The sequence below is a fragment of the Oncorhynchus keta genome, chromosome 34 (assembly GCF_023373465.1).
Source record: "Oncorhynchus keta strain PuntledgeMale-10-30-2019 chromosome 34, Oket_V2, whole genome shotgun sequence".
NCBI lineage: Eukaryota > Metazoa > Chordata > Actinopteri > Salmoniformes > Salmonidae > Oncorhynchus > Oncorhynchus keta.
Window position 1 is genome coordinate 31,383,335 of NC_068454.1, and position 27,247 is coordinate 31,410,581.

The 27,247-nt window shown below is 39.2% G+C and overlaps 7 protein-coding genes across 9 annotated transcripts; 1 reads left to right on the top strand and 6 right to left on the bottom strand.

Annotated features, from left to right (window-relative positions):
• crygmxl1 (crystallin, gamma MX, like 1) lies at window positions 1–997 on the top strand. The gene is made up of 3 exons (XM_035749807.2): window positions 1–73; window positions 262–504; window positions 650–997. The coding sequence occupies exons 1-3, from the start codon at window positions 65–67 to the stop codon at window positions 926–928; spliced, it is 531 nt and encodes a 176-aa protein (XP_035605700.1). The 5' UTR covers window positions 1–64; the 3' UTR covers window positions 929–997.
• A 2,162-nt stretch (window positions 998–3,159) lies between these two features.
• LOC118366936 (gamma-crystallin M1-like) lies at window positions 3,160–4,205 on the bottom strand. Its single transcript, XM_035749800.2, has 3 exons — window positions 4,120–4,205; window positions 3,622–3,873; window positions 3,160–3,504 (listed from the first exon to the last, which is right to left on the bottom strand). The coding sequence occupies exons 1-3, from the start codon at window positions 4,126–4,128 to the stop codon at window positions 3,208–3,210; spliced, it is 558 nt and encodes a 185-aa protein (XP_035605693.1). The 5' UTR covers window positions 4,129–4,205; the 3' UTR covers window positions 3,160–3,207.
• A 7,290-nt stretch (window positions 4,206–11,495) lies between these two features.
• LOC118366948 (gamma-crystallin M2-like) lies at window positions 11,496–13,254 on the bottom strand. 2 transcript variants are annotated; one of them, XM_035749812.2, is made up of 4 exons: window positions 13,119–13,204; window positions 12,456–12,514; window positions 12,071–12,313; window positions 11,496–11,830 (listed from the first exon to the last, which is right to left on the bottom strand). In XM_035749812.2, the coding sequence occupies exons 2-4, from the start codon at window positions 12,462–12,464 to the stop codon at window positions 11,558–11,560; spliced, it is 525 nt and encodes a 174-aa protein (XP_035605705.1). In that variant the 5' UTR covers window positions 12,465–12,514; window positions 13,119–13,204; the 3' UTR covers window positions 11,496–11,557. The 2 variants fall into 2 exon arrangements, with proteins under 2 accessions (XP_035605705.1, XP_035605706.1); XM_035749813.1 differs by lacking the exon at window positions 12,456–12,514 and having other exon boundaries at window positions 13,119–13,254.
• A 2,102-nt stretch (window positions 13,255–15,356) lies between these two features.
• On the bottom strand, window positions 15,357–17,016 carry LOC118366941 (gamma-crystallin B-like). Its single transcript, XM_035749805.1, has 3 exons — window positions 16,855–17,016; window positions 16,397–16,639; window positions 15,357–15,703 (listed from the first exon to the last, which is right to left on the bottom strand). Exons 1-3 carry the CDS (start codon window positions 16,867–16,869, stop codon window positions 15,428–15,430), a joined length of 534 nt encoding a protein of 177 aa, XP_035605698.1. The 5' UTR covers window positions 16,870–17,016; the 3' UTR covers window positions 15,357–15,427.
• Window positions 17,017–17,722: 706 nt separating this feature from the next.
• On the bottom strand, window positions 17,723–19,643 carry LOC118366949 (gamma-crystallin M2-like). 2 transcript variants are annotated; one of them, XM_052493675.1, is made up of 3 exons: window positions 19,498–19,643; window positions 19,096–19,338; window positions 17,723–18,564 (listed from the first exon to the last, which is right to left on the bottom strand). In XM_052493675.1, the coding sequence occupies exons 2-3, from the start codon at window positions 19,270–19,272 to the stop codon at window positions 18,292–18,294; spliced, it is 450 nt and encodes a 149-aa protein (XP_052349635.1). In that variant the 5' UTR covers window positions 19,273–19,338; window positions 19,498–19,643; the 3' UTR covers window positions 17,723–18,291. The 2 variants fall into 2 exon arrangements, with proteins under 2 accessions (XP_052349635.1, XP_035605707.1); XM_035749814.1 differs by having other exon boundaries at window positions 19,593–19,639.
• Window positions 19,644–22,324: 2,681 nt separating this feature from the next.
• On the bottom strand, window positions 22,325–23,540 carry LOC118366945 (gamma-crystallin S-1-like). Its single transcript, XM_035749808.2, has 3 exons — window positions 23,463–23,540; window positions 23,004–23,246; window positions 22,325–22,667 (listed from the first exon to the last, which is right to left on the bottom strand). The coding sequence occupies exons 1-3, from the start codon at window positions 23,472–23,474 to the stop codon at window positions 22,395–22,397; spliced, it is 528 nt and encodes a 175-aa protein (XP_035605701.1). The 5' UTR covers window positions 23,475–23,540; the 3' UTR covers window positions 22,325–22,394.
• A 223-nt stretch (window positions 23,541–23,763) lies between these two features.
• On the bottom strand, window positions 23,764–27,247 carry LOC118366947 (gamma-crystallin M2-like). Its single transcript, XM_035749811.2, has 3 exons — window positions 27,101–27,247; window positions 25,614–25,856; window positions 23,764–25,216 (listed from the first exon to the last, which is right to left on the bottom strand). Exons 1-3 carry the CDS (start codon window positions 27,107–27,109, stop codon window positions 24,941–24,943), a joined length of 528 nt encoding a protein of 175 aa, XP_035605704.1. The 5' UTR covers window positions 27,110–27,247; the 3' UTR covers window positions 23,764–24,940.

Sequence of the window (27,247 nt, forward strand, 5' to 3'; positions counted from 1 at the left end):
AGGATATAAAAGGACCATGGCTCGCTTAGTCAGTGTTGCAGTGTGATCCCATTTACCTAACACAATGGGAAAGGTAAGGCTTGTTGTTTCGCTGCGCATCTTTTGTCCTGTCACACCTTCTTGCTCATTGTTTGTCTGACAGAACAAAGAACAATGAACACCTGGCTGTGAGATAGACACTCAGTTGTTCCATCCTTTGCATGGCACAAAACTCAATGTTCATTCCATTGTATGCATGTTTACTTCCATTCGTATTTTTAGATAATCTTCTACGAGGACAAGAACTTCCAGGGTCGCTCCTATGAGTGCAACACCGACTGTGCCGACCTGCACACCCATTTCAGCCACTGTAACTCCATCCAAGTGGAGAGTGGTAGCTGGATGGTCTATGAGCGGCCAAACTACATGGGCTACCAGTACTTCCTGAGAAGAGGCGAGTATCCCGACTACCAGCGCTGGATGGGCTTTAATGATTGCGTGAAATCCTGCAGGATGATCCCTCAAGTGAGCCTATATTCCTCTTTCCTGGTATAGAAGTTAACCTATCATTGATGTAGGTAGTAATACACATGACAAATAAACATGAAACTTTAAACTTAATAGTAAAGTGGCTGAATGAACGTACCCATCTTCTCCTCCTTGTTCTCAGAATCAGGGAGCTCACAAGATGAGAATCTACGAGCGCTCTGACTTTGGCGGTCAGATGCTGGAGTTTGCCGATGACTGCCCCTCCCTCCACGATCAATTCCATTACAATGATATCAACTCTTGCAATGTTATGGAGGGGTATTGGCTTTTCTATGAGCATCCCAACTACAGAGGCAGGCAGTATCTCCTGAGGCCTGGCGAGTACAGGAGATACAGTGACTGGGGAGCCATCAATTCCAAGATTGGCTCCATCAGACGTGTTGTTGCTCACCCAAACTGAGAGGCAATACATTGTCAACATGAAACTGAGCCTGACATTGAAATTAATAAAAGTTAGGTCCACCCGCCATATTATTGTCTTCTCTAGTGTTCACTCAATAAGTATGAAAACATACTATATTCTTTACACCCTGCAAAGTTTCAGCAAATTTGTTGAATTGAGACATTTAATAGTTATGTTTCATACTGTAGAGAGAAAACAACTGGTCATAGTCATCATCCAATTATTTTTTAAATGTTTTTCAAGGCATTATCTGAAGACGTAAGAAGGCTTACTTCACACACCAAAAATACTTTACTACTAAAGTAAAACCATAAAATCACAACACTCACCAGCATCTCACAATACCTCACTGTGAGTGACAGAGAGAATACCTACTCATTCAAGGAAAATCAAGCACAATTCTGCACAGCATAACAGTTAAAACAATTAACTAAACTGAATTACTGTAGTTTCTGTTTACTGTATAAAAAATGTAGATACCACACTTTATTTTTTAGAATGTTGCTCTTCAAATCTGGTTCTTCATCATCATGAACCACACATAAAACTAGAAGTGAATAGTACCCAGTCAGTCACACACACATAAAACTAGAAGTGTTCTGAGCACATTTCCCTTATTTGTCTTCAACCTCTATGCCCATTTTGAAATTAAAAATAAATACACCTTAATCTCACATTTGTTTTTTTTTGCCAATCAGCAGCCCAACACTTTTTATTATCCTAAACAGACTTGAAAACGTGTTTGGCATTTGAGGATATGTTCTCAACTGGTTTACTGTATAGTTTACTAATCAAACGGATTTGTATTTGTGCAGATAGATAACAAATCAAAGTTGAATTTGGTGTTCTGCTATTTTCTTTGGCTGAAATAATAACAGAACCTCAGGCCATTCTCATATGGAATATCAATCCCGGGTTCATAACTGCAGGCTCCAGATTACGATTATTTCCATTGCAATTTCAAACAGTCCACTAGGCGAAACATGTGCGCATATTACGATCTAGTAGGTTCTTTGCTTGCTAGGGTGTTGTGGATGGAGTTAGAAGAAGAGCTTAAACTGTGAGCTACGTCTTCAAGGATCACAGGTTAAGTCCCAGTGCTAGGCACTCATTTTTATCCCAGTTATTTTCTGTTTTAACCCTATCCCAAACCTTACCTTGACCATTCCTAATTAATACCTTCATTTAACCATAGAGTTGAGTTTCAGTTTCACTTTTGCGGAGTCTGACTGACAGTTTACATACATCAAAATGTTCCGTATTTAATATGGGCCCACAGTGCTTTAGTAATTGAGTTGCATAATGTTAATTTGACCTCAAAGCATGATTTACAAAAAAGTTTGAGTTTAGCACATGGACCTGTGGTTTCCAAATTGATTTGGACCTTTATGCACGCTATCCCTTGGTAACATATTCCATAAATATGTTATGCTATTTGTTTGATATGAAGACATCCACAGTTGTGGGCCTCCTGTTGAGACATTATGTAGACAATACCCACTGGCAACGGGGTTACAAACCCCATCTTGGTCATTCCCCTCTCTCTTACTCACTGTATCTGTCTCCTCCTCTACATTCCCTTTCCATAACACGAGGCTTTAACATATTCAAAATGTATTTATATATATTTAAATATATAATTATATGTAATGTAGTTAATTAAATAATGTTCCAGTTGTTCCAATAAAATGTATATTAAGGTAAAGGGATTTATGTTCATGTTAATTATTAGTTTATAGATCAGATAAATAGCTAAACAGTTATAACCAAATGTTTGAAATGACGTGATTGTTATCTTGGTGCTTGCAAAATAGGGAGTTTATATATGATTGTAATGTTATTGATTACTACTGAAATTAATACTAGTGCAGCCATGTAAGCTCAGGCAACCAGTTAAATGACAAACACATCATTTCAACCCTTCTATTATAACTATTTCTTACTGATTTGAAAAACGATCTATGAACTACAGTCAATAACTAATAAACTTTACAAAAGCATTCAGGTATGACCTGCAACTTGGAGGCAGCTTGCACAATTTAAAAGGTTTGCTTGAAGATGTTGTACCATGTGTACCCTACTAGATACTTATACTGTACATGTACATGTCAATGCCCATGTAATCATTGTGGGAATATTTACAAAGCTTCAGTGATGTTTTAAATATTGTGTCCAATTTATTTTGCCTTAAGATGAATACTGGTATCAAAATCAGAAAGACAATTAAGTTATGAAAGATCTTCAATTATTTTATTACCATGAACAATTAAAGACATTTAATTGCACATATCATTGATACGCTTCATGCTCATGAACCTCATGCCACCACTCATGCCTCCCATTCCCATGCTCATCTCCCTGAAGTTCCTGTACTCTCCAGGCCTCATGTACATCATCCTTCCTCTGAAGTGGGGCTGCTCGTACATCAGCCAGTGGCCGTCCATCACGTTGCAGGACTGGCAGTCAGACATACGGTAACGCTCCTGGATAGAGTCACAGTCGTCCATCATCTCGTGCATCTGACCTCCGAAGTTCTCCCTCTCGTAGATCCTCATCTTGAAGGATCCTCTGTGCTGAAATGCAATAAAAAGAACAACATTATTTTAGGACACTTATGTACTTTGAATGTTGTATATCTTCAAATAGGAAATTACACTATAATGTATCATCTATGAGATAAGGTGTCTTACCATGGGAATCATTCTGCAGGACCTGATGTTGTCGAACATCATGCCCATGCTCATCATGCGCTGCATGTCAGGGTACTCTCCCCTCCTCATGAAGAACTGCTGGCCCATGAAGTTGTTGCGCTCATACACCATGAAGCAGCCGCTCTCAACCCTGCAGGACTGGCAGCGGGACATGTAGGGGGACATGTCAGGGCAGTCGCTCATGCACTCATAGTTGCGGCCCTGGAAGTTCCTCTCCTCGTAGAAGATAATCTATAGGAAAAGAGAGACATACTGTATAACAATTCCTGAAAAGGCAAAAAATCATCAAGCCTATAAGCTAATTGCATTTTTAGACACTGGGTATTGTTGAATTACTGAATTCCCATAAGAACTGATTCTTATAACAGATAACTAAATAATGTTACTGTACTATTATATTTACAGAATATAGGATGTACATTTCACTTTTGTAAAACTGTAGCCTACATGTAGCTACTGTGAGTCGGATCAGATTACCTTGCCCATGTTGGTGGTTGGTGGTTGACAGTGGATCAGCTTGTGCTTCTACCATCATTGTGCGGTCATTTTATACAAAAACCAGGGGGCCATGATGTGTTGTTATTCAAATTGTCCAAAGCTGATGATTGAGCAGTATGACACTTTCGCTGATCAGGGCCTATGAAGTGTAACAATGGTTTTCATCCATACATTTCTGGCAGTGATGACCTGTGTTGTCTGTTTCATTATAAGCATCACTTTTGTGTACGCTTGTCAGTAAGAATGTTCTTTGCATACAGTATGGTCCAGTAATCGAGGATGTACAGTAGAGAACTGAGATGAGGTCGATTTTCAGAACACATCTCTGTTGAACACACAGAGACCAATATTAAAGTTATAGTGAAAGAAGAAGTGCGTTTATGATGTCCTTAATCTAGTAGAGCATACATGGATGGTCTTGTTTGAACAGCACTTTTATTATGATTTTATGTACTACTAATAATAATATTTTAATATACAACTATAGAATGTTATTCAAAGCTGTTCTCTCCCTTAGTAAAGGAAAAGGTTGTGTAACCTGTCTGTAAATTGCATTTGTCATCATTTGAGTTTATCCACTGGATAGTGTACAGATAAATAAATTGAAGAATGTTAGTTTAATGAAATTAAGATATGAATTAGTTTTGATGGGTGATTGATTTATAATGACAACAGTTACACCTTCCAGTCACAAGTGCATGTATTTCCTTCAGTCCAAAAATGGAATTAGGTCTGAAAGGGGCTGGCGTTTATGTGAGGCTTGCATGTGAATATATGATTGTTCACTAACCAGGTTTCCATCCAGCCTTTTTATGCCAGTAAAGTACATGTTGGATAAAAAACTGTCACGACAGGCCTGATGTAAACAGCACATTTTCTGGTAAACTTTCCAAATGTCGACAAAACAAAATAAGCTAGACCAGGTGGGATATTTTTGTGTTGGTAAAATGAATGATGCAAGAAATAGCGGTGGAAACGCCTTCGTGTGGAAATATTGATATAATAACCATCGTATTGAAGTAAACTTGGTGTCACGCAGTGACATGTTGTGTGGTCCTCCTGCTATGATTCAGGAAAGCATGCAGTTTATTAGGCTACAGATTAAATAAGTGATGACGAACTTCACAGGGTGGTGAAAGTGCACAGTGATGAGCTTGATACTTCTTTCCAATAAATATTAAGGTTCTTATTCTGGTGCCATTTGACAAATACAAATTATCTCGCTCTCATCATGTAGGCTATACCCTCACTGTATCTGCCAGCTGTTCAAATCAAATCAAATCAAATGTATTTATACAGCCCTTCGTACATCAGCTGGTATCTCAAAGTGCTGTACAGAAACCCAGCCTAAAACCCCAAACAGCAAGCAATGCAGGTGTAGAAGCACGGTGGCTAGGAAAAACTCCCTAGAAAGGCCAAAACCTAGGAAGAAACCTAGAGAGGAACCAGGCCATGAGGGGTGGCCAGTCCTCTTCTGGCTGTGCAGGATGGAGATTATAGCAGAACATGGCCAAGATGTTCAAATGTTCATAAATGACCAGCATGGTCAAATAATAATAATCACAGGCAGAACAGTTGAAACTGGAGCAGCAGCACGGCCAGGTGGACTGGGGACAACAAGGAGTCATGATGTCAGGTAGTCCTGAGGCATGGTCCTAGGGCTCAGGTCCTCCGAGAGAGAGAAAGAAAAAGAGAAAGAGAGAATTAGAGAGAGCATATTTAAATTCACACAGGACACCGGATAGGACAGGAGAAGTACTCCAGATATAACAAACTGACCCAAGCCCCCCGACACATAAACTACTGCAGCATAAATACTGGAGGACACCCCCGGACAGGGCCAAACAGTAAGGATATAGCTGTTGGCTAAAGTGCACATGCCAAGACTACAGTGGGCACATTCATACAACACAACATTTCTTCTGACAAAATCATCAGTAGAGTTGAAAATGCGATGGAAACCAGTGGATACTGCTGAGGTGAGGACGGCTCATAGAAATGGCTGGAACGGAGTGAATGGAATGGCATCAAACACATGGAAACCATGTTGATACCATTTCACTTAAACCGCACCAGCCATTACCATGAGCCTGTCCTCCCCAATTAAGGTGTAGAGTAGGGTACCTCCTGTGATGGAATCCCATTTAACTCAGATTTTTATTCAGCTCATAGGAATTTAACCACAAAATGAGTGGGAAAACTTGCACAATTGGTGGCTCACTACGTCATCATGCACAGACTTACAACAGTCAATTTGATGAAAACATGTGTACATAATGTTGCTACTACCGTCTCTTATGACCAAAAAGAGCTTCTGGACATCAGAACAGCGATTACTCACCTCGAACTGGACGAAGATGTTTTCTTTAATGAGTCCGATGTGAAGGATGTACTGCATTGTCAAGACAAGGCCTAAATCCCCCATAATCAGCGTGAAGAAAAGATGGAGGAAAAGGGGAGGGCAAGGTGACTTGCCAGACGAGTAGGTAAACCACCACTTCCCAACGTGCAATCACGTGCAATCATTTGAAAATAAACTGGACGATCTACAATCAAGACTATCCTACCAACAGGACATTAAACGCTGTAATATCTTATGTTTCACTGAGACATGGCTGAACGAAGACACGGATAATATAGAGCTGGCTGGCATCTCTGTGCATAGGCAGGACAGAGCAACAGCATCTGGTAAGACGAGGAGCCGGAGTGTGTGTCTATTTGTCAATAACTGCTGGAGCGCGATGTCTAATATTAAAGAAGTCTCGAGGTATTGCTCGCCCGAGGTAGAATATCTCACGATAAGCTGTAGACCACACAATCTACGGAGAGAGTTCTCATCTATATTATTCGTAGTCGTCTATTTACCACCATAAACCAATGCTTGTACAAAGAATGCACTCAACGAGTTGTATAAGGCCATAAGCAAACAAGAAAATGCTCATCCAGAAGCGGCCTTTAATGCAGGGAAACTTAAATCCATTTTACTCTGCAACCAGAGGAAAAACCTCTAGACCACCTTTACTCCACACACATACAAAGCTCTCCCTTGCCCTCCATTTGGCAAATCAGACCATAATTATATCCTCCTGATTCCTGCTTACAAGCAAAAACTCAAGCATTTGGTACCATTGACTCGCTCAATACGGAAGTGGTCGCGGATGCTACGCTACAGGACTTTCAAGGAGCGGGACACTTATCCTGACGCTTATAAGAAATCCTGCTATGCCCTCAGACAAACCATCAAACAGGCAAAGCGTCAATACAGAACTAAGATTGAATGCTACTACACCGGCTCTGACGCTCGTCGGAAGTGGCAGGGCTTGAAAAATATGACAAACTACAAAGGGAAACCCAGACGCAAGCTGCCATGTGACGCGAGCCTACCAGACGAGCTAAATGCCTTTTATGCTCACTTAAAGGCAAGCAACAGTGAAGCATGCATGAGAGAACCAGCTGTTCTGGACGACTGTGTGATTCTGCTCTCCTTATTCTGCACTGCTCTCCTTATGCTCCTCGTGTACTCAAAGCATGTGCGGAAAAACTGGCAAATGTCTTCACTGATATTTTCAACCTCTCCCTGACCGAGTCTGTAATACCTAAATGTTCCAAACAGATATCATAGTCCTTGTGCCCAAGAAAGCGAAGGTAACCTGCCTAAATGATTACCACCCTGTTGCACTCACGTCGCTAGCCATGAAATGCTTTGAAAGGCTGGTCATGGCTCACATCAACACAATCATGCCGGAAACCCTAGACCCACTCCAATTTGCATACCGCCCCAACAGATCCACAGAGAACGCAATCTCAATCGTACTCCACACCTTCCAAATATTGAGTACACACCACCCTCACAGGGATGCTGGCCCATGTTGACTCCAATGCTTCCCACATTTGTGTCAAGTTGGTTGGATGTTCTTTGGGTGGTGGACCATTCTTGATTAAAAGAAATGTGAAACTGTTGAACCTGAAAAACCAGGCAGAGTTGCAGTTCTTACCAGAAACCGATGCGCCTGGCACCTACTACCATACCCTGTTCAAAGGCACCTAAATCTTTTGTCTTGCCAATTTACCCTGTGAATGGTACACACACAATCCATGTCTCAATCCATGTCTACACTGATTGAAGTGGATTTAACAAGTGACATCAATAAGGGATCATAGCTTTTACCTGGACCACCTGATTAGTCTATGTCATGGAAAGAGCAGATGTTCTTGAAGTTTTGTATAGTCCATGTATATACTATTCACACACTTTGTTTGTTTTGCAAATTTAAAATATTTTCCTGAATTCCTAATCCACCCCACTCACATGTTTACTACCGAAACAGTGTCAAATAGTCGCAATAAAGGGAGAACTGTGCACAGGATGATCATTTAGATTTTCAAAACCTTTAAATTGAATATAGAGGAATATCATCTATATTGTTCTCTGTAAAATGTTCAGTGTTGACTGTATGAATCTGAAACTTGTTGATTGATTGTATTACTTATGCAACTTATCAATTGTGTTGTTAGATGATTAAATTATCACTTTACCTATCTTTATTTGGGAAAATTGTTTCTGTGTCATGTCAGTCATAGAGATAAATGAAGGACTCTAGATAGATAGTCTTAGTATAAACATTACCATAGAGGGCTTCCACTATTTAAAAGTAATCAACTGGGTGAGAATTCGTATGGGTTGGGAGTGATTAAATATTTACATTTTAGTAATTTAGCATACACTCTTATCCAGAGCAATTTACAGAAGCAGTTAGGGTAAAGTGCCTTGCTCAAGGGCACATCGGCAGATTTTTCACCAAATCAGCTTGGGGATTTGAACCAGCGACGTTTCAGTTTCTTGCCCAACTCTCTTAACCGCTAGGCTACCAGCCAATGACCAAAGATTGTCTTCTTCAAATTGGGTTGCCTATTGTTTGTCAACCAAAGAAAATGGTAATATCTAGCCAAGACCAAGATTTATACACGGACATTGGTCCCTATGAGCAAGACCCGGTGATTTGAGACCATGACAATTTAAAGACTGAATTTATGTAGTCGTGAGTGTTCTAGATCAAGAGTCCATGGGCCCGGTCCTCAATTGTAAGAAACTCAAGTAGAATAAACTCAGGTACAGTAGAGTATTGTATAGTAGAGCACAGCACAGTAGAGTTCAGTAGAGTAGGGTACAGTGCAGTATAGTAGAGTACACAAAAGTAGAGTACACAAAAGTAGAGTACAATAGAGAAGAGTAGGGTACAGTATAATAGAGTACAGTAGAACACAGTACAGTAGAGTAGTAGTAGAGTAGAGTTTATTGGTTTATTCATTTATTAGGATCCCCATTAGCTACTGCACATGCAGCACTCTTTCTGGGGTCCACATAAAACATACAAATACATGACAAAAGTACTGAATTATAATAGACATGAACAACATAACATTACATTAAATAAATACAAAATAGAATAAGAGTTATATATAGGAAAGACACCAAGAGACAACAAAAATAATATTTACATATTATGAATATATATACAGTGGGGCAAAAAAGTATTTAGTCAGCCACCAATTGTGCAAGTTCTCCCACTTAAAAAGATGAGAGAGGCCTGTAATTTTCTTCAAAGGTACACTTCAACTATGACAGACAAAATGAGAAAAAAAAATCCAGAAAATCACATTGTAGGATTTTTAATTAATGAATTTGCTAATTATGGTGGAAAATAAGTATTTGGTCACCTACAAACAAGCAGGATTTCTGGCTCTCACAGACCTGTAACTCCTTCTTTAAGAGGCTCCTCTGTCCTCCACTCGTTACCTGTATTAATGGCACCTGTTTGAACTTGTTATCAGTATAAAAGACACCTGTCCACAACCTCCAACAGTCACACTCCAAACTCCACTATCACACTCCACCAAACTCCACAGTCACACTCCACAGTCACACTCCACCAAACTCCGCCAAGACCAAAGAGCTGTCAAAGGACACCAGAAACAAAATTGTAGACCTGCACCAGGCTGGGAAGACTGAATCTGCAATAGGTAAGCAGCTTGGTTTGAAGAAATCAACTGTGGGAGCAATTATTAGGAAATGGAAGACATACAAGACCACTGATAACAAGATCTCACCCCGTGATCAAAATGATCACAAGAACGGTGAGCAAAAATCCCAGAATCTGGAGGACCTAGTGAATGACCTGCAGAGAGCTGGGACCAAAGTAACAAAGCCTACCATCAGTAACACACTACGCCGCCAGGGACTCAAATCCTGCAGTGCCAGGCGTGTCCCCCTGCCTAAGCCCAAATGTCCTCAACTTGCTGCAAAAAAACAAAATGATCACAAGAACGGTGAGCAAAGATTTGCACCACTTCTGGAGAATCACCTATATACAGTATGTGGCTATGCACATGTATATTTGTATTTAATGCAATAATTCATTCAATACTGATTACTAAAGTTATATAATACTGATTTCTAATTTGGTTGAGACCAGAATAAAAGTTATTTATCTTACAATTGCCTCATTTAAATGTTCTAACATTTGGCAAACACTTTTACAGTGAATCAAACATTTTAGTCCACCAGTGGCAGGATCAATAATGGTTGAGGATTCATATGATATTATTTAGTTCTGATGGAAGCGATTACTCAACTGATATCAAGTAATAACTCAACTCATGTTAATGATAATGATGGTTTTTATGTTTTGTCATAAATAACTGTGTCACAAAGTATTTTGCAAGACATCAGATCTTTAATGTTGTTTAAGATTATTTTCTATATTTTCACAGAGGTGTGGGCTTATTTGTATGTGAGATGCATTATTCATTTTATACTGTACTGGAAGTCTGTATTTGAATGTATATTAACTTACATGAAGAGGCCATTATAAATGTTTCTAAATATGTTTGAATGCTTTACAAATGATTATATATGCTTAGGAATTGTACTACTTGTAATGAGTAATGAAATATTGATTTCTTAATATTTTCTTAATGCTGTGGTGTTCAACTTTAGATTCAATATGTTCTGAGTTATGCTTATTTCTTCTTAGTGGTGTTTCATTCTAAACATGATGTTGTCCTGCCTGCCTCCTTAGATAGCCACTTATGATAGCTAAGGCCATTTGATTTTAGCATTCTGTCTAGTATTCTGAAAACACTAATTGGTCAAGTCGTTAGAGAGAATTAAGTGGTATTTGATCATTGTTTGCACAAGTAATAACCTGACTTTGATTGAATAATTATTGAATATGGTAGTGTCATTTTATACTAACTTATGAGAAACCACAAAAACACAGTGAACATTTAATGAATATTAGTTATTTAAATCATTAATATTTAAACAAGTCAAAGATCATTCATACACAAAGGGGTTAAAAATTGAACCATTTTAATAACTAAGCATGTATTTACAGCAAGTGCTTGAGCAGGATGGCTAAAAGTCAGTGACGCGTCTAAAGGAGCCTACAATGGCGCAGGTGGCGCACCATTCACGGTATCTCCTGTACTCTCCTGCTCTTAGGAAGTACTGTCGACCCCGGTAGTTGGGATACTCGTAGAAGATCCAGAAGCCGTTCATGATATTACAGGAGTAGACGTGGCGGTGGTGGAAACGATCAGACACACAGGGACAGTCATCCATGAACTCCATCATGTGACCGCTGAAGTCGGCCTTCTCGTAGATTCGCATCCTATATGAACCCCGGTACTGTGGAACAACAAGAAGGACAATCAAAATGGCAACCAGTGGATACCGAACAGGATACCGAGATATGAAAAAACATTTCCTGGATAATTCCAGGAAGTACATAAATCTAAAGCATAAACAGAGATAATTTGAGAGTGATAAATGATGTTCTTATCCTTGCTCCAACTCTTGTTTTAAAAGTCATCTTCAGGTTCCTTTCGTTGCTTCAGTAAAGCTTTCACATATGCGGTCAGAACTTACCATTGGAATCATACGGCATGATCGGATACAGCTACTGAAGCCCATCCAACGCTGATAATCAGGATATTCTCCCCTTCTCATGTAATACTGGTGGCCCATGTAGTTGGGGCGCTCATAGATCATAAAACAGCCACTCTCCACCCTGATGGAGTTACAGCGGCTGAAGTAGGAGTGCAGGTCTGTGCAGTCATTGCTGCACTCATAACTACGACCTTGGAAGTTCCTGTCCTCGTAAAAAGTAATCTGCAAATCAAGAAAATCCAATGATAAGTTTCACTTTGGGCTGCCATGGGGGGTGGGAAAATATACTGAACACATTATAGAGCAGAGAAGAGAGTAAAACTGTCAAAGTTTACAGTTCATTAGCACAGGGAAAAAGCCCTACCTTGCCCATGGTCTCCGTTGGAGAGATTCCACATGTTTTCAGAGCTTTTTATACTACCTCTTGACAAACAAAGTATTGTTATTCAAATGCTCACATAGTTATAACTCAGGGTACTGGCACATGTGTACCTTTTTGTTGTAGCACAACATTGGGTGAGAAATATGGATTTGTATTTGGGGGGAAAAGGATAAATAATTACTGGTTTGGTGCTTTGACATGCATAGACAAAAGAAAAGACTAGTATGGTATCCACACATCCAATGGACAATAGGTACAGAACAATATGGAACAGCCCTTTAGCATTAAATATGTTGCCCAGAGAGGTAGCCATTCACTCTCTCTTCTCATCTGCATTTGCAACGCATTTTATGCAAATGAGTACATTTAGAAAGATTGCATCCTGCGGACAACACACAGACTATTTACAGTACATCATGTGTGAATATTCAATGTGTCATGGGCTAGTTACTGTACATTAATCACAACCCCAACATGATTAGGAACAGAATATTACTATAACTACATTATTACCAAACACTTCCACCACTTTTACCATCACTAGTACACTAGTACACCTCTCCTCCCTGTAGTTAAAACAATTCAAAATTGAGTTTTAACCCATTTTTTCCACATTCTAGCAATTGTTTTCATAACATAACTTACCATATCCACTGCCAAGGACAGTCCAAAACCTCTTTCTTACTGGCCCTGCTTAGCTGCACTCCTCCCATGACCATCCTTGACTAATTGCAGCTTGCTTTTATGCAGTAAACAAGCCATTTGTTTGTGTCATTCCTTTATCCCCAGAAATACCAATCAGCTCTGTGTTTCAATTTAAGCATAAAAGTAAACAATGACACTGTGCTGGAAAGCTAAATGTAATTTCATGAACATTACATAGGTCTCTAGTCAACGGTAGTTGGCTATGCTGTAGGCGTATGTCAATAACAGCCAAGTAATGAAGCCGGGAAGCAAAGGTTGATATAATGTAGTTTGTTTTTTATGACAGGCGATGTATAAGACGACTTATTTTGACAGGCTGATGGAAAACTAACTGAAAAGCCACATTTGCCCCACAATACGTTTAAGAAACACCTTAATCACAAAGTACTTGTGACATCCAGATCAAAACGTCAAAACACATTTAATAGTCAAAAACATTGAATCGTCCATAAATGCTCATTGTTGTTCCATAGAAGGCCTGAAGGTTCTACCGTGAAACTAGTGAATGTTAGAGCCTTGTACTTCACAACTTTATATAAGAACTGTCTTGTAATGTGAATGGGGATGTGAAATAGGGTATAACAAATGCCTGGCTTTAGTGTAAACCCAGTGGCCAAAGCTGGTTGAAATGCAGCCATTGGACTAGTTGTACTGTCATTTCAACCTGTTTTGCCCACTACGAAGGGTCCAGTTGTACCTCACAACCCCCAGAGACTAGAAGAGTGTCTAGTTATTGGCCATGCTTTGTTGTTGTCTATAGTTAGTTCATGTGCCCATGCAGAGCTGCTGTATCATTCAGAGACTGGGTTCATGCACTGAACAACAAAGTAGTAATATTTCCGTCTCACTTCATGAAGCATCCCAGGACATAGATGAACATGTGACCTGTAAATGTCTTATCTATGACTTGACTCGTGGAACTTTTACATGAACATTGTGAATGTTATCTGTTATCAGAATCTGTCTTGTCTTACCCCACATCGTATTGCTTTATTACTTGGCTGTTAAACACAAGATGACTTTATGTTGAGAGGGGTAAAGTAAAGTGTGTCAAGTTGTGAAGTGGAGCAGAGAGTCAGTTAGGTTTATTGGCACGTTAAGGAATTCTCAAGACGTTTAACACACACTGACCAAGACAAAATGCAGCTTAACAAATATTGCCCTTAGAAATATTGAAATAATTGTATTTTACAAATATTGTTGGTTATAGTACATAGCTCATTAAACTCAGCATCTAACCAGAGAATGATCCAGTATCCTTATTGTTTTCCTTTCCTTGGTTTCCTACATTTTGTTAAATATTTGTATCTTTCTATTATTTGATAGGTGCGTTCTTGTAAACAAGCTGCATTCATATATAATGAAATATGACATACAAATAAGATCAAAGGAATAAGTAAGACCAAAACAACCTTGTAAAAATCGGATTCTTCTCGTTTAACTGTAGCAGGTACAGAGAAAGAAAAGGAAGTGATTAACAGGCATTTGAATTATGGTTTGTACAATTAGTAAACATATTTGCATGATGTTCATCAATACATTTTTATGATCCGTAATAATAATTGTATATGATTTAGGCACAGTTAAAGCTTCAATATCACTGCAACTATGTGAATGTAGGATTTACAGGGGCACTCATCATTATTGATGGGATGCCTCAAATTCACTACGTTCCCCAGTCAGCACTATTGTATACAGTTAGGATCATGGTATGGATAAATTCAAGCACAATACATGTGCAGCTGGCTAATCCCTTATGGGGCACCAAACAGGGAGAGAGCGGATTCATGCTTTGTCTGATTAACAGGCCAAAACACACTAGGCCAAAGTAAGAGCAATAGCTGTAACGAAATGTATTTTCTCACGTATAATGTGGGGTTTGGTGATTCATCTCAATTTTTTGACATGAAAAAAATATGTTCTAGTAATGATTAGGTTTTTTGATATGTAACTATGTGCTGATTTGTGTAGGGTTTAGATATCTACAGCCTACTGTAGAACAAGATAAATCATCTAGCTCAAATGCTGTATCAAGAAGCGTATTTGGACTGCATGAAGAGGTTTATTGAAATCAACAAACTTTGCATGAATTATCAGTGAGGGTTTCTAGCAATGGGGTTGAGTTCTGAGAAGATACCAATAACCTTCTCAAAGAGAAGTGGAAGACATAAAACTGAGTTTTTTTTATCATGAATCAAAGTTTATTGTGGACAAGAGTGACAGTTGATAGTTCAAATTGGAGCTCTCGTTCAGTTGAAGTCGGTGATCCTTCTGAGGGAGCCGATCTTGGGGCTCAATCCTCCCCAGTCGTTGAACCTCCTGTACTCGCCGGGCCTCACATAGTACTGCCTGCCCTTGTAGTTGGGCTGGTCGTACATCAGCCAGTGGCCATCCATCACGTTGCAGGAGTTGATGTCGGACATACGGAAACGGTCCTGGACGTTGGGGCAGTCGTCATCCAGCTCATTCATCTGGCCGCCCATGTCTTGACGATCGTACATTCTCATTCTGTACTGGCCACTGTGCTGTAACGGGATCAAACAGGTGTTACATAGTTATTAGACAGTAACTGCAGAGTTACTGCATAGTTATTACATAGTTAAATAATTATTACATGGTTACTGTATGCTCAAATGCAGTGTAATTTGTATATTTCTTACATTGACTTAAATATAATGGTGATTTCAGAGATAAACGTTGCTACAGGCTTTAGTTGGCATTTAGATGTATGTTACGTTCAACAAATGTGTGACTGATTCATCTGATGGCAGCTTCATGTTATATATAGGTAGCTTATTTATGCACAACCACTCTTTCATAATTAATCAATGCAATACATGTAATACAATTACAGAGTTCAAATGTATCTGGTTATGACTTTGGCTCTGCTATAAAACTAAATATATGCATATATTTGCATAATTCATTGATAAACTGTTACTTTCCTTCAACCCACCGTACAACGTGTTGGCCCTAGATGTATTACATGTATTACTTGTATTTGTATTTGTGTTACTTGTATTTGTGTTACTTGTATTTGTTTTACTTGTATTTGTTTTACTTGTATTTGTTTTACTTGTATTTGTGTTACTTGTATTTGTGTTACTTGTATTTGTTTTACTTGTATTTGTGTTACTTGTATTTGTTTTACTTGTATTTGTTTTACTTGTATTTGTGTTACTTGTATTTGTGTTACTTGTATTTCGAACCTCACTCACCATGGGGATCATACGGCAGGACCTGATGCAGTCATTGATGCCAATCATTTGCTGGTTATCTGAGTACTCTCCCCTCCTCACAAAGTACTGGTTTCCCATGTAGTTGGGGCGCTCGTAGACCATGAAGCATCCGCTCTCAACTTTGATGGAGTTGCAGCGGTTAAAGTAGGAGTGCAGGTCAGCACAGTCGCTGCTGCACTCATGAGAGTGACCCTGGAAGTTCCTGTCTTCGTAAAAGATGATCTGCAACCAACCACATCACAGAACATCATTATCCCTAAGATCTACAGGACTACTGTTGCTGAACTGCATGAGATCTGTCTGCTAAACTAGTAGCATTATTTTATGTATTTGTAGAAACTGTGCATGTAACATTTAATAAATACTATAAAATATTACTGTTCCATTTTAGTGCATACAAATCTGGAAAGTTGTAAAACCATGGCCTTCTTCCTTACCTTTCCCATAGTCATGTTGGCGGTGGATGGGGGTGACGGCTCAATGCTCAATGTCCCTCAATCCAGCACTGTCTTTTATTTTTAAAAATCACACACACAGGGCAGCTGTGTGATTGCACAGCACAAAGTATTGTCATTCAAATATATCCCTCAGTCATAGTCAATGGTGGAGGTGGGTGAAAAAAATCTGTTTCTGTATAGATGGCCGCGCGTAACCAGTTATTGTTCTCTCCCCCATGTTCATCACAATTCTCAGAAAACACTACTGTATACCAGACTGATACAGTACACTGCACAGCATCAGCAAAACCTATCAACACCATATTCATTATACAGTGGTAGCCAACTAGACGTTAGAGTGCCCATACACGGCCATGAACTGAAAAAATAGTAGTATTTCTTTGAACTTTTTAAGAATCCACTTAGCCTAGTTTATTCATATAATTCAATCTTTATAAAAGAATACATGGTAATTATCAATTTACAGTAGCATATGTGTTGTATACTGCATCTAATCAGAGCGATGAACATGGCCCACATAAGACATATTTACCTTTACCAACATGGTCTTGATATTGAGAAGCCAAGCATGGACACCTTTGCTTTATAATTCACTGTTTCATGAAGTCACGGTTACAACGCATAGGGGCTGCAAATGAAAATAAGCTAGGTAGCTAAAATTCGGTGAAACAATTGTTTTGCATGGTCCCTGACAAATATATCAGGAAAATAAATAGCCAAATCAATAGAGCGATCAGAATATGCATCTCTATAATAAACCAATGTCTGGCTGATATTTGAATTGTGTGATATGCCATCTGGTAATTGTGGTGGGATTGTTGAATAGTTAATTACTAGAATATCAGAGTTCCATGTTTCCATTTGTTTATTGTAGCACTGAGTCATTGGTCAAGAACAGAGCCAGAGACTTGCTACCATTTGCAGACTGAATGTGATCAAATCATATAGTCAGAGATCATCATTGATAAGTATTGGTCCATCATATACAAAGGTCAATATGACATCAAAAATGAATAACCTGATCAGCTGAACATGCCATAACAATACAGGTATTTTAAAATTGAGAAGTGTGTATTGCATTGGTCCTCTTTGTTTTTTGTCTGAAGATATTCCAATTTAAAAGTATAATTTTTGCCCATAGGCTTTGTAATCAGTTGTCTTTCCTTGGAACTTCTTATATCCCATCATGTCATTGTGGTTTGTTCGACATCTTCTCCGATTTAATTTTCACCTTCTCTCTACTTTTATGTTTGTGTTTTATACCAATAACAGAAAATTTGATTCTCCATTAACGTGCAGTGAGGGTGGGGTATACAATCTCTTGACTTGAGTGATTGAGCTATTGTCCCACCATGAGTCCTAGCTATCCACAGAGATGCCAGCCACAACGTCCAATTCATTGATAGGATGGTATGTTTAGTAGTCCATGATTCGTCGAATAGAACCCACTCTGGCACTCCTGCCGCCCCATTCGCTGAATCTCCTGTAATACCCAGGCTTTATAAGGTACATCCTCCCCCTGTAGTTTGGGTGCTCGTAGAACAGCCAGTTTCCTCCTTTCACATTGCAAGAGAAAATGTCATTGATGTTGAAACGATCCATGACGCTGGGACAGTCATCCACCAGATCCATTATCTGCCCACCATACTCTAGTCTCTCAAAGAGACGCATGTTGTAGGATCCAGGCACCTGATATTGATTTGAGAAGGTGAAAAAAACATTAGAATTGTGCCATCTTAGAACTTCTATCTTTATCTTGATAATCAGAGGAGCATTACAAATCATTATGGTTACACAGCCCCAGCCCTACACACACGCACCTGCACCAACTTGTTACAAATGTAATAAGTGACATTTAATCACAAGATTAAAACCCTTCAAGAATTTAGCAATGATCTCTCAGGAGCATGTTTATGCAGAATTCCACACTTTATCATTTGCATAATTTATGCCCCAAATTAGAATGCTCCAAGTTTACCTTTTGAGAGTGAAATATATATAGATTCCACTATATATACATCTGAACATACTTTTATAGCGAATGTACTATTTGTACTATGGGAAAGTGAAATAAACATAGAATACAAGTAAACATTTTTATTTTATTTCAGGAAAAGGTTAACTGGAGCAATATATTCATGCACTTTTGATAAACTGTCCATGAATACACATTTATTAACTTAATTTTTGTAATGGCAGTCATACAAACAGGGAGCTCACCGAGGAGATGATGTGGCATGAGTTGATGTTGTCATTTGTGCCCATCCAACGATTGTAGTCAGGATACTCTCCTCGACACAGGTAGTACTGTTGGCCAGTGTAATTGGGCTTCTCATAGATCATGAAGCATCCACATGTCACCTTGATGGAGTTACACCGGCTGAGAAGGCCGAGCATGTCTGTGCAGTCACCATTGCATTCAAAGTGACGGCCACCATAGTCCGTGTCTTCGTAGAAGATGATCTAGGCATAAAGTTTACATCATGTTGTTAATATTCATAAAGACAGAACATTGAAGATTGATCAAGGATTAATACAAATATTAATTGATCAAGGATAAGCTTAATCCTTTCAATTCTAATCAATGGTGGTACAAGAATACCAGAACACAAAAACACTCACATGAATTCAATGGGAATGCCTGAAATTGATATTGCTATGAACACCCTTTTTACTATTCTACTCTATGATCCCTCATAGCTGTTTCGAAGGTTTACCTTCCCCATGGCAGCTGGGCTTGTTGTGCCTTGTCGGTGTGATCTGCCCAGCCCTTTGAAGACTCCACCTGTCACATATATAGTGAACATGAATTGCAGACTCTGCATGTGCCATTCATATTGTAATACCCAGTGGTCTTTTGCACATAGTGCCATTGTGTCGACCTGAAGAGGTCAAAGGGGAGGAGAAAAGGTTGGGTACACCTTTTTTCCCAAATTGATAGGTTATGGTAGCATTTGGCTATGACCAAGAGATCATGTAGCTTTATTTTGTATGTACTCAAACATGGCAATGCATGACAAGGTATTGGTAATCGTAGCTCCTGCAGTGTTTCTTTCTTTGAGATTTCGTGCCAGCCATTAGTTATACTTATTTGAAGTTATTCACTCTTTATGAAATATACATTTCTCTATTAAATATATTATGTTATTCAATGCATTTCTGTGAATATTTCATGAATTACACATTTTGTAATCACAACCATTACAATAAGTAAACCCAGGGTATGGACACCTCTTTGTCAAAATGTTTAAATGATAGACTAGAGAGGCTAATCCTATAGTGAATATCCCATACTGTCACGTTCTGACCTTTATTTCCTTTGTTTTGTATTTATTTAGTATGGTCAGGGCGTGAGTCGGGGTGGGCAGTCTATGTTTGTTTTTCTATGATTTTGGGATTTGTATGTTTCGGCCTAGTATGGTTCTCAATCAGAGGCAGGTGTCATTAGTTGTCTCTGATTGAGAATCATACTTAGGTAGCCTTGGTTGCACTGTTTGTTTGTGGGTGATTGTCTATGCTAGTTGCTTGTGTCAGCACAGGTCTCATTGATAGCTTCACGGTCGTTATTGGTTTATTGTTTTTGTATTCAGTGTTCAGTACTTTCTTTAATTAAATATTCACCATGAACACATACCACGCCGCATTTTGGTCCTCCGATCCTTCTCGCCTCTCCTCTTCCGATGAAGAGGAGGAAGACCGTGACACATACATCTTACCATTATATAACGAGACAATAATACAATAAGTGGGATTCACACAAGGAAAGATTTGTCTGTTTGGACTTTTTCATCTTTTTGTATGTTTCTGCTTTTCTTCCAATTGAAATGTGATGTGCTTTCCAATGTCTCCACTCTACATAGCTATACTTTCATGAATGGGTTGAACTGAACTATTTGGGATGGGTGGAATCTATCACACATTTTTTTCAGTATATAGTACATGACAGTATAGGTTTTTTTCAGATTATAGTATATGACAGTATAGATTTTTTTCAGTATATAGTATTTGACAGTATATATTTTTTCAGTATATAGTATATGACAGTATAGTTTTTTTTCAGGATATAGTATTTAACAGTATAGATTTTTTTCAGTATATAGTATTTGACAGTATCGAATTTTTTCAGTATATAGTATATGACAGTATAGGTTTTTTCAGTATATATTATATGACCGTATAGGTTTTTTCAATATATAGTATATGACAGTATAGGTTTTTTCAGTATATAGTATATGACCGTATAGGTTTTTTCAGTATATAGTATATGACAGTATAGGTTTTTTCAGTATAGGTAATCTAATAAACAAATGTATTTGTATGTATGTTCTTATCTGTACTTGGTATTATTTTACCACCCTCAGTATAGAAATAGGACTACAGTGGGAGATCCTATTTTAAATGCAGTTACAAAAATCCCAAATTGTCTGTACATGTAGCTTGGCACTTAAAATATATTATTTAATGTTGTATTTTCTTAAATTAAATGTAATTATGAAATATTTTATACATTAAATATTAAATATGAAGACTAAAGATTGATGTTGAAATTGAAATACAAGTGATGTATGTTTACAAATGCATGTCTCAAAATATAAACTTGATGTGAGTCACATTCGTATGTTATTTGAAAAGTATTTGATTTATTGTTTCAGTTATATAGGATAGTATGTTTCCAATCAAATCCTTCATCCTATCCTTACTATCTATACATACCTCTGATTTCTTTGTTAGATTCAGTTATTTGTAAGAAATTGTTCTTATATGTACTATTCTCCAACATAATATGTTCTCCAATAGCATGACAACACAACTCGCTACTAGGTAGTATGTAATCAGACATATGAGCATACAAAATTGACTAACTATGATAGTTTATGCATAGACAAGATAGTTCTGGCCCTTCAAATATTTAGCTCTATAGGCTTCACATATCTGCACCCTTGGCCTCCAGTGGAAGCAGGGAGGTCCTGACATCTATGAGGCCTAGTAGAGATAGCCACATAGTACCTTGTTACGTTAGAAAGGGCTTTATGAATGCATTTATCTGTGGATGTGTAACTCTGCACAGCAGCCACAAATGCACAATATCGAGTATAGTATGTTAACTCCATTAAGGAGGATACACTTTTCAGTTGAATGGCCTTTGTGTTAAGACATCTCAGAGTATCATTTTCTTATAAATCACTGGCCTTTAGACCGCTTTGAGCACTGAAACTGGTTTGTTTGGTTAACACTGAACAGTAATGAGGGTAGAGCATGAATGATCCAGTACAGTATAATAGAGATCACGCTTTGACTCCTGTCTGATCAATACTGCAATAGCTTTATTGATCCCTCTAAGCAGAGCGAGGATGTCGGGTGTCGTGGTGCCACCCCTGCTGCTAACATCCACACTGGAGAGCAGGCCTGCAATGCTCAGAGAGCAAGAACAAAACTGAAAACACTTGAGCACTGACACCATTTTATTCAGTGTGTGAAACAAGGCATAAAGTAGACATTTTACAAGGACCCTTCCTTCTTTAGAGGTCCATAATGCGCCTGATTGAGCCGATCTTGGAGCTCATGCCTCCCCAGTCGTTGTATCTACGGTACTGGCCGGGCCTCAGGTAGTAGTGGCGTCCTCTATAGTTGGCCTGATCGTACATCAGCCAGTGGCCGTCCATCACGTTGCAGGAGTTGAAGTCGGACATACGGAAACGGTCCATACAGTTGGGGCAGTCGTCATCCAGCTCCATCATCTGGCCTCCCATGTCAGAGCGGTCGTACAGCCTCATCTTGAAGTTACCACGGTGCTGGAGGGGACAGAAAAGAAAACAGGGTTATATTCCATGATCATCAGTGTTCTAAATATAACTTTTCTTTATTGTTAATTAACACATCAATACAAAAACAACTATTTAAATGCTCACAGAAAGGCTGGCAATCTAACTGATTTAAGGAATTGAAGATTGATTATGTAAATGTTTGATGATTAACCACTAAGGATAACATGATACACCCCCCATAGATGGTTTGGTGATATACTATGATCAAAACCTAGATTATGTGTAAGTACTCTCAAATACACAGAGATACAGTAAGTAGATCATATGTGTTTGAGAAATAATGGTATGGGACAGTTCCCTTACCATGGGGATCATGCGGCAGGACTTGACACACTCGTTCATTCCCATCATGCGCATGTAGTCGGAGTACTCTCCCTTCCTCAGGAAATGCTGGTGTCCCATGAAGTTGGGGCGCTCGTAGATCATGAACATACCGCTCACCACCCTGATGGATTGGCAGCGGTTGAACATGGAGTGAAGATCAGCGCAGTCACTCATGCACTCATGGTGACGGCCACCGAAGTTCTTGTCCTCGTAGAAGATGATCTGATGGAAGAACAAGGATCATTTTTGAAGTAGCATTAATAAGGAAATCAATGGAAAAACAACAAGTAAAGATGTGATATAGGCAGCCTACAGATATACTGTATGATGAAATGAGTCTAAATAACAACATATGTCTTTGATTAAATATACAATGTGTTTGTATGTGTGCTTGCATATTTCGTTTCTGTAAATGTAAAATGGCCTAAAATACAAAACCTTTCCCATCATATTTGCGTTTGGTTGGTGAGCTGCTCGTTCTGCTTGCTGTGCTGGTGGCCAATGAGGTGGTTTATCTTTATATACATTCCCCTAGGGGGAAACATTGCATGTGTTGTTATTCAAATCAGTCATGCCAGCATGTCAGCACAAACAACATACAGGAGTTTTGCTACTCCTGTTCAATCATGGTGATGGCTGTGTTCAAATCCTAGCGTCCAGAAAAAGCTGCACACATCATTGACAGGCAGGCACTGGAAAGATCAATGAGCTGATGCCAGTCAGAGAAAGTATCACAGACTCAGGTTAACAAGCAATTTAATCAAATTCAGTAATTTGCCGTCATATTTCATTTGATATTGTGTACTCAAATCATCACAAATGTATGCATTTCAATCACTTGAGGTTGATGGACGAAGTGTTGATATGTATTATAGCTATACGTTGTTGGTATAGTCAAAATAGTTCATAATGATCTTATAAAACAATTTGATCTGTGATTGTGCATGTTTAGCTGGGTGGTATGTTGATTGACAGATCTGATAGCCATTTACTGTATATGATGAGTATACAGGTCTCTTTACAGGAAGATACCAAACACGTGTTGCTATGATATGTGTTACATATTCATAGGGGGATCCTTTCAAAACAATAAAAACTCACACATGAAATTCCATGCTTTTGTGTGTGGCCCGTTTTTCCGATTGGGAGCTTTGCCAACATGGTATGTTTTCAACAGTGTAATCCTGTGTTGCACTATTTATGGCATAGAACCCTGGGTGAACACATCAATAGGAGAGGCAGCCAATAGCACCCAGACCCCACCCGCCATCCATCCAGCCACCCTTCTCTCTAAAGCTGTGCGGAAGAGTGCTGTGTCACTGTCTTCAGAGGACCATGCAGACTTGATATCAGAATGGGCTGGCTGTATTCTATTGTCCATGTCAGATTTGCATATATGCCAATAGCAAATCAATTGTTTTCCTCTTACTTTGATCTGAGAGAGAGCACACAACTTCAGGCTATATTATACTCTTAAACCAATGATTTAAATATACACTAGATCACAAATAGGGGCGCTGTGTTGAAGCCACAGTGCCTCCATCTTGGCACTCCCCCAACGCTGTAAGTACACGATTTGAATATGAACTGGGTCCATATCAAACTGGTTCCCTTACTACTGGCCTATCACCAAACTGCATTTACAGTATGTGTTGCAGTGAATTGGTTTCAACTTCACCCAAACTGTTTAGCTAGCCTATTCAAAAGAAATATCACAAGAAACATTCACAATAGATTAATTTATTCAGACTCATTCAGAGTTACCTTTGTAACTTAATAATGACCAAATATCTATTTCAAATTCATAAAATATATTGACACAGTCCTGTGTGTTAGAATAGGCATACTCTTCTATTGACAAGCCAGTGCCAACTAGAGACGAGCTGCATTTAGGGAGGCAGAGAAGGTGTTCTTATCTAAAACTCTGTGATCCTACGGAAGGAGCCAGTGGTGGCACATGTGGCGCCCCAGTCACTAAACTTCCTGTACTCTCCAGGCCTCATGAAGTACTGGCGGCCGCGGTAGTTGGGGTGTTCGTAGAGGGTCCAGTAGCCCTCCAGAACGTTACAGGAGTAGACGTCACGGCTGCGGAAGCGTTCCTGGACAGACTCACAGTCCTCGGCGAACTCCATCGTCTGGCCCTGGAAGTTGGGGCGTTCATAGATGCGCATGCAGTATGGGCCTCCGCTAGTCTGCAGGAAGGGAGATAGGAATCAGGGTGTTCAGGACATTCTAGATTCTTGCTGTATTGTGATATTGTGTTGCTCCATGTCATTCAATATAATAACCGTCATGTCCTACCAAGGAGATTCACCCACTCAATCAGGTTCTCATCACAGAGCCTAGGAATTTGCTGTTTTTTTTGTAAAGAAGAAACCCAAATGTGTTGCATTATCAACCTGCCCTCAGAATGGATTTGAACATTCATAACCATACATCAATCAGAAGGTAACCCCATTCACTCCATAGGTAAAATATTCTACATTCAAAACTTTGTAATCGTTTGATTGATGTCTGAAGTATTACTGAATGGAGTATCAGCCTGGCAGGGTAACACGGCAACACCTCAAAGACAATTAGGTTGCTCACATAGGAGAAGGTACGGCAGGAGCGGATGCTGTCATTGTATCCCATCCAGTGCTGGTACTCTGGGTACTCCCCTCTGGTCAGCACGTACTGATAGCCTGTGTAGTTGGGACGCTCGTACAGCACCCAGCAGCCGCCATCTACCTTGATGGAGTTACAGCGGCTGAAATGGGGGTGCATGTCAGCGCAGTCTGCATCGCACTCATAAGAGCGCCCCTGGAAGTTGCTGTCCTCGTAGAAAGTTATCTGTAGTCGAAATGGGAGGTAGGAGAGCACACAACTTAAGACCGTAGTATACACCTGAGCCAATTGTTTATATATTCACTAGATCACTGATAGGGGGCGCTGTGTTGAAGCCACAGTGCCTCCATTTTGGCACTCCACTCTACATTTGTTTTTGCCACATTTATTCCATTAGACACCTTAATGCATACTTTGAAATTATATGTGAGCGAAAAATAAAAATAAAAGTATAATTTTTTTAGATTACTAATGTTTACTGTCCAAACAACAACAAAAACATACTTAAAATACATGTAATTTTGTCCTTGAAACATTTAATTGAAATACTGTGGAATTCCATTCATTCCTATGGAGGACTGCTCTCCTGGTGAGTGCCAATATGGCCAATAGGTGGCTTCAAACCCTCTCATTGGCCAATATATAGAATCAGCAATACAGGGTTTATATACTTCATGGTCCTGAAACCCACAATGGACTCAACCGTCATATGTTGTTAAATGCATGCATATGATGTGTCATTTCCTCAGTCTAATCAACATCACCAATTTCAACACAATGCCAATGTTTCAAAGTCTAGGTAATGACAATAAATGTGTGGCCTTACTGTCCTGTTCAGAGACAGTTAGACCCAGGGGCGCCATGCCGTAAATCCTGAGAATTTTTATTTAATGATTCACACACACGTCTATTGACTGGTGGTTATTTTGTTTAAAGAAACTAAATATTCTTCTCTGCTCAAATCTGGGTAAAATATTGAAAGTATTGTGAGTATTATTCAGTACATTTAGTTATTGGTTGCTTTTCTAAAGTATACCAATCCTGCCAGCAGGCATACCAGCTAAGATAGTTAAACAACCTACCTACTCTACCTTGATTGACAGCCTGAAATGATTTCAGGGGTAGCTAGTTATGAGGTTGTGAGTTTGGGAACCTATCTGGGCAAGCTAAAGCCAACTTCATATAATTGCTATGTGGCTAGTAGTAGCCTATTACAGAGACAAAACTAACAAATAAAGTGCAGCCCTAATTCTTTTAGCAGGACAAATCTGAGGGTGCACGTGCCCCCTATGGGCATGACGCCTTACTTTGACCTAATATAGTTCTGCTATGATGCATGTTTAGGCTGTGAGTTAAGTTGCAATGGGTTAGCAGAGGGCTGGGAGGAAGTCTACACTGGTTCGGCCCACTATCTTACAGTGCAATATAGAGACAGATAGTGAAAGTGTCCCCTCCTCCCAAGGTCTTACCTTACTCATCCTGGTAAATCTCCCTGGAGCCCGTCCTCTACAGGAGTGATGATCTGGCTCACCAGGCCCAGGGACCACTATATAAACCTCAATTGACAGATGGGCTGATCCCACTTTATTTGTTATTTTAATGAACAGGGATTTGGT

Excerpts from the sequence above, each read along its gene's own strand:
- LOC118366945 (XM_035749808.2), bottom strand. Across the intron at positions 22,668-23,003 it reads CCTGCCGCATGATCCCCATG|CACCGTGGTAACTTCAAGAT; the intron begins GTAAGGGAACTG and ends TGTCCCCTCCAG.
- LOC118366936 (XM_035749800.2), bottom strand. Across the intron at positions 3,505-3,621 it reads CCTGCAGAATGATTCCCATG|CACAGAGGATCCTTCAAGAT; the intron begins GTAAGACACCTT and ends ATTGCATTTCAG.
- LOC118366948 (XM_035749812.2), bottom strand. Across the intron at positions 11,831-12,070 it reads CATGCCGTATGATTCCAATG|TACCGGGGTTCATATAGGAT; the intron begins GTAAGTTCTGAC and ends GTTGTTCCACAG.
- crygmxl1 (XM_035749807.2), top strand. Across the intron at positions 505-649 it reads CCTGCAGGATGATCCCTCAA|AATCAGGGAGCTCACAAGAT; the intron begins GTGAGCCTATAT and ends CCTTGTTCTCAG.
- LOC118366949 (XM_035749814.1), bottom strand. Across the intron at positions 18,565-19,095 it reads CATGCCACATCATCTCCTCG|GTGCCTGGATCCTACAACAT; the intron begins GTGAGCTCCCTG and ends AATCAATATCAG.
- LOC118366947 (XM_035749811.2), bottom strand. Across the intron at positions 25,217-25,613 it reads CCTGCCGTACCTTCTCCTAT|ACTAGCGGAGGCCCATACTG; the intron begins GTGAGCAACCTA and ends CCCTTCCTGCAG.
- LOC118366941 (XM_035749805.1), bottom strand. Across the intron at positions 15,704-16,396 it reads CCTGCCGTATGATCCCCATG|CACAGTGGCCAGTACAGAAT; the intron begins GTGAGTGAGGTT and ends ATCCCGTTACAG.